The sequence below is a fragment of the Heteronotia binoei genome, chromosome 1 (assembly GCF_032191835.1).
Source record: "Heteronotia binoei isolate CCM8104 ecotype False Entrance Well chromosome 1, APGP_CSIRO_Hbin_v1, whole genome shotgun sequence".
NCBI lineage: Eukaryota > Metazoa > Chordata > Lepidosauria > Squamata > Gekkonidae > Heteronotia > Heteronotia binoei.
Window position 1 is genome coordinate 13449949 of NC_083223.1, and position 12392 is coordinate 13462340.

The following is a 12392-nucleotide window of genomic DNA, read 5'->3' on the forward strand; positions in this document are numbered from 1 at the left end:
AGGTCTTTAATGGGGGGAGGGGGACTGGAGCTGTTTCTGCCGCCTCCCTGCTAGGTGGCCAGGCAATAGAAGGGCAATCTGCCTCCCCCTCCCATTTGAAGATGCCCACTGATCCACTGATTGGCGGGGGTCTATAAATGAGGGGTAGGCTAAGGTCACCACGCCTCTTATGGGGGCACCATCTCTTCACCCTTATAATCAGCACTCATTCTCTCAAGAATGTCCCATATTTCCTATTTTATTTTTCAAGCTTCATGCTTATTCTTACTCATCTTGTATCGCAGGGGTGGCCAAGGGTAGCTCTCCAGATGTTTTTTTGCCTACAACTCCCATGGCCATGCTGGCTGGGGCTGATGGGAGTTGTAGGCAAAAAACATCTGGAGAACTACCGCTGGCCACCCCTGCTGTATCGAAATGGACATTGAATCGAACTGAATGTCGTTAAAGCTCATGGCTTTACCGCCAAACTAGGGCCTCTCCTTTGAATGAAGGCCGCCATCTTGAATATTGCTCTGAGGTAAACACTGGAGCCACAGTGTGGTTTGCCAGTCCTTAGGAGTTCCTCATGAAGGGGTGGCGGGGCTGCTCTGCGGCCCAGTTGCTAGCAGGCCACGGACCGGTCTGTGGTAGGGTCACCAAGTCCAATTCAAGAAATATCTGGGGTCTTTGGGGGTGGAGCCAGGAGACTTTGGGGGTGGAGCCAATAGTAAGGCAGTGAGAAGCATAACTGAACTCCAAAGGGAGCTCCAGTCATCACTTTCAAAGGGACCGCACCCCTTTTAAATGCCTTCCCTCCATTAGAAATAATGAAGGATAGGGGCGCCTTTTTGGGGGCTCATAGAATTGGACCCCCTTGTCCAAACCTTTTGAAACTTGGAGGATGATTTGAAGAGAGGTACTGGATGCTATGCTGCAAATGTGGTGCCTCTAGCTCAAAAAAACAGACCCACCCCAGAGCCCCATATACCCACAAATCAATTCACCATTCTACCCTATGGGAATTGGTCTCCACATAGGGAATAATGGAGTGCCCAGCAGGCATTTCCCTCCCCCCTCCTGCTTTCTGATGACCCTGAAGTGGGAGGAGGGCCTCCAAACCGGGGGATCCCCTGCCCCCACCTGGGGATTGGCAACCCTAGTCCGCAGACAGGTGTTTGGGGACCTCTGACCAGGAAGAATTGAGTCTTGCAACCTCCGTTTCAGCAAGAAGTATGATGTACCTGCTTAGTCACTTATTAAACCACCCTTAGTCAACTGACGAAGCAGTGATTATTGGTGATAACTGCGCGGAACTCGGACACACTGGGTGTAGCAGCAAAACAAGGGATGAGACGTCTCCAGGTCAAATCTTATTTGCCAGGGACTTACTCGGTGTGCTGATTAAAACCATCCCCTAGGCTTCCCCTTTCTCTCCCATCAGCACCATGGGGTTTAATTGTCCCGAGAACATCTGGTGCTAGGAACGCCAAAGAAAAGGGCTCAACTCCCAACGAAATGAATGCAGTCTTGGGCAATGGCTACTTGTTCCAGAGGAAACAAACGAAGGAGACTTTCTGGCACAGTGTATAGGACCTCCTTTAATGAAGAGCAAAACCATATGCTTAAAAAAAAACACATTATGCATTTAATAACAACAGCACGAATAATATATGCGCCGTACTGGGGAAAGAACCATAGAATCATAGAGTTGGAAGGGTCATCTAGTCCAACCCCCTGCACAATGCAGGAAACTCACAAACACCTCCCCCTAAATTCACAGGATCTTCATTGCTGTCAGATGGCCATCTAGCCTCTGTCTAAAAACCTCCAAGGAAGGAGAGTCCACCACCTCCTGAGTTAGAAGGGACTTCCAGGTTCATCTAGTCCACCCCCTTCACAATGCAGGAAACTCACAGATACCTCCCCCTAAATTCACAGGATCTTCATTACTGTCAGATGGCCATCTAGCCTCGGTTTAAAAACCTCCAAAGAAGGAGAGCCTGCCACCTCCCGAGGAAGCCTGCTCCACTGAGGAACCGCTCTAACCATCAGGAAGTTCTTCCTAATGTTGAGCCGGAAACTCTTTTGTTTTAATTTCAACCCACTGGTTCTGGTCCTATCTTCCGGGGCCACAGAAAACAATTCCACCCCATCCTCTATAGGCCAGCCCTTCAAGTATTTGAAGATGGTGATCCTATCATCTCTCAGCCGCCTCCTCTCCAGGCTAAACATGCCCACCTCCTTCAACCTTTCTTCATAGGACTCGGTCTCCAGACCCCTCACCATCTTTGTCGCCCTCCTCTGGACCCGTTCCAGCTTGTCTATATCCTTCTTAAAATGTGGTTCCCAAAACTGAACACAAAACCATACCCCCGGTATGGAAGAATGGATCACGGAGTGCAAAGACGCCTTCACGGCTATTAGATTAATTGCTTTAAAAATGGTACCTGGCCGGCCCAGGCTAGCTTAATCTCATTGAATCTCAGAAGCTAAGCTGGGTCAGCCCTGGTCAGTGCTTGGGTGGGAGACCACCAAGGAAGTCCAGGGTCGCTTTGCAGAGGCAGGCGCAGAGCCAGATTAACAATTAGGCCAAGTAGGCCCTGGCCTAAGGGCGCCCACACCTTTCGGGGTCCCGGGCCAGCTACCCCCCCCTTCCGGTTCTCCTCCTGCTTGCAGCCCTCCCAGCCAGCAGCGGAATGCAATGAAATGCTAAGAGTTGGGAAAAGAACAGTAGCGTTCTGATAAAGAAATAAATCAGAGAAAGCCTGGAAAACAGTGAATAATAAGGACATAAGGCACCATATTAAGAGCCCCGTGGCGCAGAGTGGTAAAGCTGCGGTACTGCAGTCCGAGCCCTCTGCACACGACTTGAGTTTGATCCCAGCGGAAGCTGGTTCAGGTAGCTGGCTCCAGGTTGACCCAGCCTTCCATCCTTCCGAGGTGGGTAAAATGAGTCCCCAGCTTGCTGGGGGGAAAGTGTAGATGAGTGGGGAAGGCAATGGCAAGCCACCCCATAAAAAGTCTGCTGTGAGAACGCTGCGAAAGCCACGTCACTCCAGAGTCGAAAACGACTGGTGCTTGCACAGGGGACTACCTTCACCTAAGGTACCATCAGACTACCGCACTCAAAATCAATAAGGCGGTCCCAGAGGAAGGATCATAAGGATCCGAAATGAGAACGGACCGGTTTTGCATCATCGTTGGACTGTATTGTACTTAATGAACTCGGTATCGTCTTACGGACAGTAGTGAAGTTGTGTGCTTTGGATGGTATTTTGTCACTGGAATTTACACTGTATTGTAATATACTGTTGTAATAGAAAAGTATTGCAATTATATTTTGATATTGTTTGGCAACACGGAGAGTACTTTTTCTATCATTTCCTGGTCGTTAAACCTCCGTGGTCCCGGCATGGTTTGACGTCATCGACCTGCCTGGTGCGGCTACTGCTGGCGTCGTCGCCAAGTTTGCCTCTCTCTGCCTCTCCCCCGCAGCTTTGTCCAAGGGGCTTTGGAGAAGGGGCCTGCAGGCTGCAGGGGGGGGGCTGCGGGTGATGGAGCGGGTGCTCAGACTCTGAGATAATTTGTGCCCCCCCCCTCAAGATTTTGCCCTCCTAGGGGCCTCCACAGGATTTGAACATATATGAACATATGCAGCTGCCTTCTACTGAATCAGACCCTGCGTCCATCAAAGTCAGTCTTGTCTCCTCAGACTGGCAGCGGCTTTCCAGGGTCTCAAGCGGAGGTTTTCCATGCCTCTTTGCCTGGACCCTTTTTAGTTGGAGATGCTGGGGATTGAACCTTGGACTTTCTGCTTACCAAGCAGATGCTCTACCATTGAGCCACCGTCCCTCCCCTAATCAGTATTGTCTACTCAGACTGGAAGGGTCTCTTCAGGATCTCAAGCGGAGGTTTTTCACGCCTACTTGCCTGGACCCTTTTTTAGTTGGAGATGCCCGTGGGGATTGAACCTGGGACCTTCTGCTTACCAAGCGGATACTCTACCACTGAGCCACTGTCCCTCCCCTAATCCGACACTCGGCAGGCCATGGCAAACCAACACTACCTCTTGCCCTGACCTGGATGGCTCAGGCTAGCCTGATCACAGAAGCTACGCAGAGTCGGCCCCGGTGAGTACATAGATGGGAGACCATCACTGGAGTTCAGGGCTGTTCTAAGAACATAAGAGAAGCCATGTTGGATCAGGCCAATCGCCCATCCAGTCCACCACTGTGTCACACAGTGGCCAAAAAACTCAGGAGGACCAGCAGTGAGGCCAGGACACTAGAAGCCCTCCCACTGTGCCCCCCTCAAGCACCAAGATACAGAACATCACTTGTCCCATACATAAGGACATAAGATAAGCCATGTTGAATCAGGCCAGTGGTCTATCCAGTCCAACACTCTGCCACACAGTGGCCAAAAAAACCCAGGTGGTCCATCAGTGGCGCCAGGACACTAGAAGCCCTCACACTGTTGCTCCTTACAACCACTAAGAATACAGAGCATCCCTGCCCCCGACAGAGAGATACATCAATATGCTGTGGCTAATAGCCACTGATGGACCTCTGCTCCATATAAGAACGTAAGAGAAGCCATGTTCTTAAACTGAGAGAGAGCTGTCACCGGACATCAGCTAGAGTTTCCGGTGACCAACTGTCTGAAAAGCAGAACCGCCAACTTAGTAATGGTACAGCACTGTGAAATAGTTTTTAAATTTTAATTGTATTAATGTTTTATAGATTTTACTGACCTATTGTTTTAAATTGTGTAAACGAATGTTGTGAGCCGCCCTGAGTCCGCTTGCGGAGAGGGCGGGATAAAAGTTTAATGTAAATAAATAAATAAATAAATGTTGGATCAGGCTAATGGCCCATCCAGTCCAACACTCTGTGTCACACAGTGGCCAACAAACCAGGTGCCATCAGAAGGTCCATCAGTGGGGCCAGGAGACTAGAAGCCCCCACACTGTTGCTCCTTACAACCATCAAGAATACAGAGCATCACTGCCCCAGAGAGTTCCAGCTAATAGCCACTGATGGACCTCTGCTCCATATAAGAACATAAGGGAAGCCATGTTGGATCAGGCTAATGGCCCATCCAGTCCAACACTCTGTGTCACACAGTGGCCAAAAAACCAAGTGCCATCAAGAGGTCCACCAGTGGGGTTAGAAGCCCTCCCACTGTGCCCCCACAAAAGCACCAAGAACACAGAGCATCACTGCCCCAGATAGAGAGTTCCAGCAATACGCTGTGGCTAATACATCCCCCAGAGAGCACTGAGATCTAGCTCCCAAAACCTCCTAAAAATCCCTGGACCAAGGGAGGCCAAACTGAAAACAACGCGAGAGCAGGCCTTCTCAGTAATGGTTCCCCATTGGTGGAATCAACTACTAGTGGAGGTTCGAGCCCTGCGGGACTATGATCAGTTCCGCAGGGCCTGTAAAATTGTCCTTTTTCAAATGGCCTACAAGATGGAATCCTGAAGTGACACCTAGCCATCTGATATATACTGTGTTGTACTATAGCACCTTTAACGGTTGTGGTTTTAATTAATTTATCTGAATGTATTTTATTGTATAATGTATTTATCGTAATCATGGCACATGCCATGTCTGTGAGCCGCCCTGAGCCTGCCTCGGCGGGGAGGGCGGGATATAAATAAAAGTTATTATTATTATTATATTAATAGCCACTGATGGACCTCTGCTCCAGATGTTTATCCAATCCCCTCTTGAAGTTGGCTATGCTTGTAGCCACCGCCACCTCCTGTGGCAGTGAATTCCACGTGTTAATCACCCTTTGGGAGAAGAAGTACTTCCTTTTATCAGTTCTAACCTGACTGCTCAGCAATTTCATGGAGTGCCCATGAGTTCTCGTATTGTGAGAAAGGGGGAAAAGTCCTTCTTTCTCTACCTTCTCTATCCCAGGCATAATCTTGTTACGCAGGGGCAGGCAAGGGCAAACCACCTGTTTGTTTCTGTCCAGTCCTGGACAGCCCAGGCTAGCCAGATCTCATCAAAACTCGGAATCTAAGCAAGGTTAGCCCTGGCTAGTACTTGGATGGGAGACCACCAAGGAAGTCCAGGGTCGCTATGCAGAGGCAGGCAATGGCAAAAACCCTGTTAGATGAGTCTTCAGTGAACCATCTGAGTGCATTTCCCCATCTTCTTACTAACTGCATAGTATCTCCAAGTGGGCAGCTGTGTTGGTCTGAAGCAGCGGAACAAAGCAGAAGTCCAGCGGCCCCTTTAAGACCAACCAAGTTTTATTCCGAATGTCATCTTTTGTGTGCTCTCTAAACACACTTCATCAGGCAAGGGGATAGGGCACAGCGGGTTGAAATACATGTAGCTGGCGGGCTAAGGGTGTAAGCTGATACAAATGGCAAAACGGTAACAAATTGGAATTGCAATAAATTCTTAAATGTGGCATTCACTGGCAGAGGATGTAGCAACGAGCACAGAAACAGTTTGAAAAGGCGGATGAGAGGTATACCAGCGGTCACTAGCTATGGGGACTAAAAAGGACTTCCACATTCAGAAGCACTAATCCTGAGTCCCAGAGCCAGGAGGAAACATCAGGCAAAGGCCTCGGCCTTTATGCCCTGTTGTTGGCTGTCCAGAAGAACTGGTTGGCCGCTGCGTGAGACAGCATCCCCTCCCCCATGAAACCTGTGTGATACAGGATTTTTGTGTGTGTGTGTGTGTGTGTGCAGATTAGGGTTGCCAAGTCCAATTCAAGAAATATCTGGGTACTTTGGGGGTGGAGCCAGGAGACTTTGGGGATGGAGCCAGGAGACATTAGGGGGGGAGCCAAGATCAAGGCTGTGACAAGCATCATTGAACTCCAAAGGGAGTTCTGGCCTTCACATTTAAAGGGACGGCACACCGTTTCAATTCCTTCCTTCCATAGGAAATTATGAAGGATAGGGGCACCTTCTTTTGGGGCTCACAGAATTGGACCCCCTGGTCCAATCTTTTTGAAACTTGGTGGGTATTTTGGGGAGAGGCACTAGATGCTATACTGAAAATTTGGTGCATCTACCCCAAAAAACAGCCCCCCCCGAGCCCCAGATACCCGCGGATCAATTCTCCATGATTTTCTATGGGACTAAATATTCATAGGGAATAACAGAGTTCCCAGCAGACATTTCCCTCCCCTCCCCCCGCTTTCTGACAACCCTGAAGCGGGGGGAGGTCCTCCAAACCGGGGGATCCCCTGCCCCCACCTGGGGATTGGCAACCCTAGTGCCGAAACCTGCAAAGAGAAGAGCATGTTGCACTGAAATCAGCTACCTTGAGTTTACTGCACTGAATTTACAGCTTTGCAATAGCTTTCGCGGGCATCCGGGAAATCAAGGGGTTGCCTATAGAGCAGTGTACAAGCCCCAGTTCATTTTACCAAATGATCAGCACCGCTAATTTCTCCTCCTACCATGAAAACAGACCCCTCCCCCCTTCCCGAATGTCTCCAGGGCTGGAGAAAGCCACACCACTGACCGCAAGAGGTTTTCTCACCTTTCCAACCAGCGCCGGGATATTCATAGAATTCGTAGCGAAACCCATGCCGAAGGCCATGGCTGCTTCCACGCCCAGGAACCGTGCCACCAGATTTTCAAGCTCCACATGTTTATCCAAGTTGCCTGTTTTGAATAAAATTAAAAGGTGGTTTAGGAAGTTTCTGCAGAAGCTGAAAAACGACAAGGGAAGCAGAGCGATGACAGTTGAAGCCCCCGAGCTTCTTGGGCCTGTGGGCAGATCGGGCATAGGTTGCTGAGCGCAGCCACAAAATGGCCGCCACAGAGGCCTCAAGGGTTTATGCATCACCCTCAGAGGTACACTTAGCCGGATACCTTTTAAGATATTAAGATATCGGATTTCTACCCTGCCCTTTACTCTGAATCTCACAATCTCCTTACCTTCCCCCACACTTCACAACAGACACCCTGTGAGGTAGGTGGGGCTGAGAGAGCTCTTACACCAGCTGCCCTTTCAAGGACAACCTCTGTGAGAGCTATGGCTGACCCAAGGCCATTCCAGCAGCTGCAAGTGGAGGAGTGGGGAATCAAACCCGGTTCTCCCAGATAAGAGTCCGCAAACTGGCTCTTGAAGGAAGGAAGGAAGGAAGGAAGGAAGGAAGGAAGGAAGGAAGGAAGGAAGGAAGGAAGGAAGGAAGGAAGGAAGGAAGGAAGGAAGAAGACCGCAGATTTATACCCTGCCCTTTTCTCTGAATCAGAGTCTCAGAGCGGCTCACAATCTCCTTTATCTTCTTTCCCCTGTGACACCCAGTGAAGTGGGTGGGGCTGAGAGATCTCTCCCAGAAGCTGCACTTTCAAGGACAACCCAAGGCCATTCCAGCAGGTTCAAGTGGAGGAGTGGGGCAATGATGCTCTGTCTTCTTGGTGCTTGGGGGGCAAGTGTGGGAGGCTTCTAGAATTCTGACCCCACTGGTGGACCACCTGATGCCCCCTGGGTTTTGGCCACTGTGTGACAGAGTGTTGGACTGGAGGGGCCATTGGCCTAATCCAAGATGGTTTCTCTTATGTTTTTTGGCTATGGGGCCTGTATTTTGGTCACTGTGTGACACAGTGTTGGACTGAATGGACCACTGACCTGATCCAACAGGGCTTCTCTTACGCTCTTAAGAGTAGGCATTACTGAAGTTGATTTGGTACAAAGTCATCTTCATGCATTGACAGCTGGATAAATAACTTGACACCTAAATACTAATCTCAGGAAACAGCACTGGGCTTTTCCCCTTTACCGCCTCTGGGAGGTTATGAAAGCAGAGCGGTCCCGTCAGACACTCCGCTTTGTCATCGCAGCTGTCCTGTTTCCCAAGGACGTGTTTCGAGCTGCGGCCCCATCACCATGACAAAGGGCCTGGCTGCACTGCGAGCCCCGGCTCCTGACTGGAGTTTTGCAAAAGCAAAACCTGACGGGCAAGAATGCGCAACACCCACTGCCAGCCCTTTCTTTGCACGTTCTAATTAGAGTGGCACCTCCGTGGGAGGTAGGTGAGGTGCCGGCGCAAAACTATGAAGCGCTGCTAGATCTTATCCTCCCGGGGAGGCTTGTGTGACCAAGCCCGGCTGGGCGGGGACCAACAGCCCCGTTCGGGCCCAGCCAGCGATTGCTTCTGATTGCAGACAGTTCATAGGAAGCTAAAAGCTCCATTGCTCCTCGCTACATACCAGGCCTTTTGCCATATATATAGGGTTGCCAATCCCCAGTCGAGCCTGGAAGGTAGGGTTGCCAAGTCCAATTCAAGAAATATCTGGGGACTTTGGGGGTGGAGCCAGGAGACTTTGGGGGGTGGAGCCAGGAGACATTAGGGGTGGAGCCAAGATCAAGGCTGTGACAAGCATAATTGAACTCCAAAGGGAGTTCGGGCCATCACATTTAAAGGGACGGCACACCTTTTCAATGCTTCCCCTTCGTTGGAAATAATGAAGGATAGGGGCACCTTCTTTGGGGGCTCAGAGAATTGGACCCCCTGGTCCAATCCTTTTGAAACTTGGGGGATATTTTGGGGAGAGGCACTAGATGCTATACTGAAAATTTGGTGCCTCTATCCAAAAAAACCAGCCGCCCCAGAGCCCCAGATACCCGCAGATCAATTCTCCATGATTTTCTATGGGAATAAATCTCCATAGGGAATAATAGAGTTCCCAGCAGACATTTCCCTCCCCCCCCCGCTTTCTGACGACCCTGAAGTGGGGGGAGGGCCTCTAAACCGGGGGATCCCCTGCCCCCATCTGGGGATTGGCAACCCTACTGGAAGGAGAGCTACAGCTCCGTGCACAATCTGCGCCTCTTATCCAAATGTCTTTTCCTAAGATAGATCCAAATAGGCAGCCGTGTTGGTCTGAAGTAGTAGAACAAAACAGGAGTCGATTACACCTTAAAGACCAACTTAGTTTTATTCAGAACGTGAGCTTTCGTGTGCGTGCGCACTTCTTTGTACGAGGAATGAGGTACAGTAAGCAGAGCCACAAATAGCTGGTGGCATTTGGAATGCCAAGTGGTACGAAGTTAAAAACCAATAGCAGAATGGTAAAATTAACAAATTCAGAAAACCTTTGACATGGGTTGCATTAGCATGGTTTTATGGTTTTTATGGTTTCCCACCCAGATCAATTCAATTCAACCCAGATCAAAGGTTTTCTGAATTTGTTAATTTTACTATTCTGCTATTGGTTTTTAACTGGAGAGTCAGTTTGGTGTAGTGGTTAAGTGTGTGGGCTCTTATCTGGGAGAACTGGGTTTGATTCCCCACTCCTCCACTTGCACCAGCTGGAATGGCCTTGGGTCAGCCATAGCTCTGGCAGAGGTTGTCCTTGAAAGGGCAGCTGCTGTGAGAGCCCTCTCCAGCCCCACCCACCTCACAGGGTTTGATTCCCCACTCCTCCACTTGCACCTGCTAGCATGGCCTTGGGTCAGCCATAGCTCTGGCAGAGGTTGTCCTTGAAAGGGCAGCTGCTGTGAGAGCCCTCTCCAGCCCCACCCACCTCACAGGGTGTCTGTTGTGGAGGAGGAAGGGAAAGGAGATTGTGAGCCGATCTGAGACTCTTCGGAGTGGAGGGCGGGATATAAATCCAATATCTTCATCTACCTCACAGGGTTTCTGTTGTGGGGGAGGAAGGGAAAGGAGATTGTGAGCTGCTCTGAGACTCTTTGGAGTGGAGGGCGGGATAGAAATCCAATATCTTCTTCATCTTCTTAACTCTGTACCACTTGGCATTCCAAACCCACCAGGTATATGTGGCTCTGCTTACTGTACCTCATTCCTCGTCTGAAGAAGTGTGCAGGCACACGAAAGCTTACGTTCTGAATAAAACTAAGTTGGTCTTTAAGGCGCAATCGATTCCTACTTTGTTCTTTTCCCTAAGAGTTCAATAAAGAATACTTTCTCCAAAAAAGATTGAAAATCCAATTCCTTTACTGGTAGCAAAAATATATAGAAACAATTGTTGGAGTAAAAATTGTTAGAATAAATGCGATGAGTCTTATGCATACGTGTGAAGAGTAAAGCAAAATAGTGGCACAAAACTGTAGCTTGGACAGGCCTTGGATTCAGTGGGAGCTCACAGGAGCACAGCTCCTGAACCTTTCTGAGAGTTCCACTTCCTCCTCCTCCCCACCTTGTCCCTTGAATAGTAGGTGCAGCTGCATAACAATCCCTGGACGAGCTCCACCACCTATTTTTCTACAAAACGACCCCTGAGCTTGGATGAAGCAGTAACGCGAAACAGGAACACAGACCCGTTGTGCCTGTAAGCTGATGTTGGTACTTTACATTTGTGTTGAAGTATCCTCCGCATACAGTGTGCAAATCCAGACGTTTCTGTATATTTTTGCTACCGGTAAAGGAATTGAATTTTCAATCTTTTTTGGGAGAAAGTATTCTTTATTGAACTCTTCAGAAAAGACATTTGGATAAGAGGCAAATTGTGCACGGAAGAAGATGATATTGGATTTATATTCCGCCCTCCACTCCGAAGAGTCTCAGAGTGGCTCACAATCTCCTTTCCTTTCCTCCCCCACAACAGACAACCTGTGAGGTGGGTGGGGCTGAGAGGGCTCTCACAGCAGCTGCCCTTTCAAGGACAACCTCTGCCAGAGCTATGGGTGACCCAAGGCCATTCCAGCAGGTGCACGTGGAGGAGGGGGGAATCAAACCCGGTTCTCCCAGATATGAGTCCGCACACTTAACCACTACACCAAACTATAGCTCTCCTTCCAGTCTCCTGTCCATGTGGCTTTTTTCTGTTGCTTAATCCCCAGTTGGGGGCAGGGGATCCCCCAGTTTTGAGCCCCTCTGCCAGCTTCAGAGCTATCAGAAAGTGGGGGGGGGGGGAGGGAAAGAAATAGCTGCTGGTTGCTCCAATGTACTCATTGGAGACTGGTTGTCATAGGGCGGGGGTAGCAAAACTGTGGCTTGGGAGCCACATGTGGCTCTTTCACACATATTGTGCGGCTCTTAAAGCCCCCCCACCCCATTGGCCAGCTTGGAGAAGGTATTTCTCTCTTTAAATCACTTCTCTGAGCCAAGCCGGCTGGCAGCTTGAAGAATACATTTTAAGTTAAAGTTGCTTTCTTCACCTCTCTTTCCCTCCCCCTCTCATCTATTTCCCTCCCTTGCTGTGGCTCTCAAACATCTGACATTTATTCTATCTGGCTCTTCCATTAAGCAAGTTTGGCCACTCCTGCCATTGGGTATAATGGAGAATCGATCCATGGGTATCTGGGGATCTCGGGGACAGTTTTTTTGAGATAGAGGCACCAAATTTTCAGCATAGGTGCTGGCACCTCTCCTCAAAACGCCCCCCGAATTTCAAAAAGATTGACTCAGGGGGTCCAATTCTGTGAGTCCCAAAAGAAGCCGCCCCTGACCTCCATTATTTCCAA

General features: G+C 49.6%; 1 protein-coding gene across 1 annotated transcript in view; it reads right to left on the reverse strand.

The window, feature by feature from the left end:
• SPTLC3 (serine palmitoyltransferase long chain base subunit 3) overlaps nucleotides 1–12392 on the reverse strand; it is a 96713-nt gene that overhangs the window by 68916 nt on the left and 15405 nt on the right. The window contains exon 4 of the mRNA XM_060257660.1: nucleotides 7500–7624. Coding sequence (XP_060113643.1) covers nucleotides 7500–7624 — 125 coding nt within the window. The remainder of the gene's footprint in view (nucleotides 1–7499; nucleotides 7625–12392) is intronic.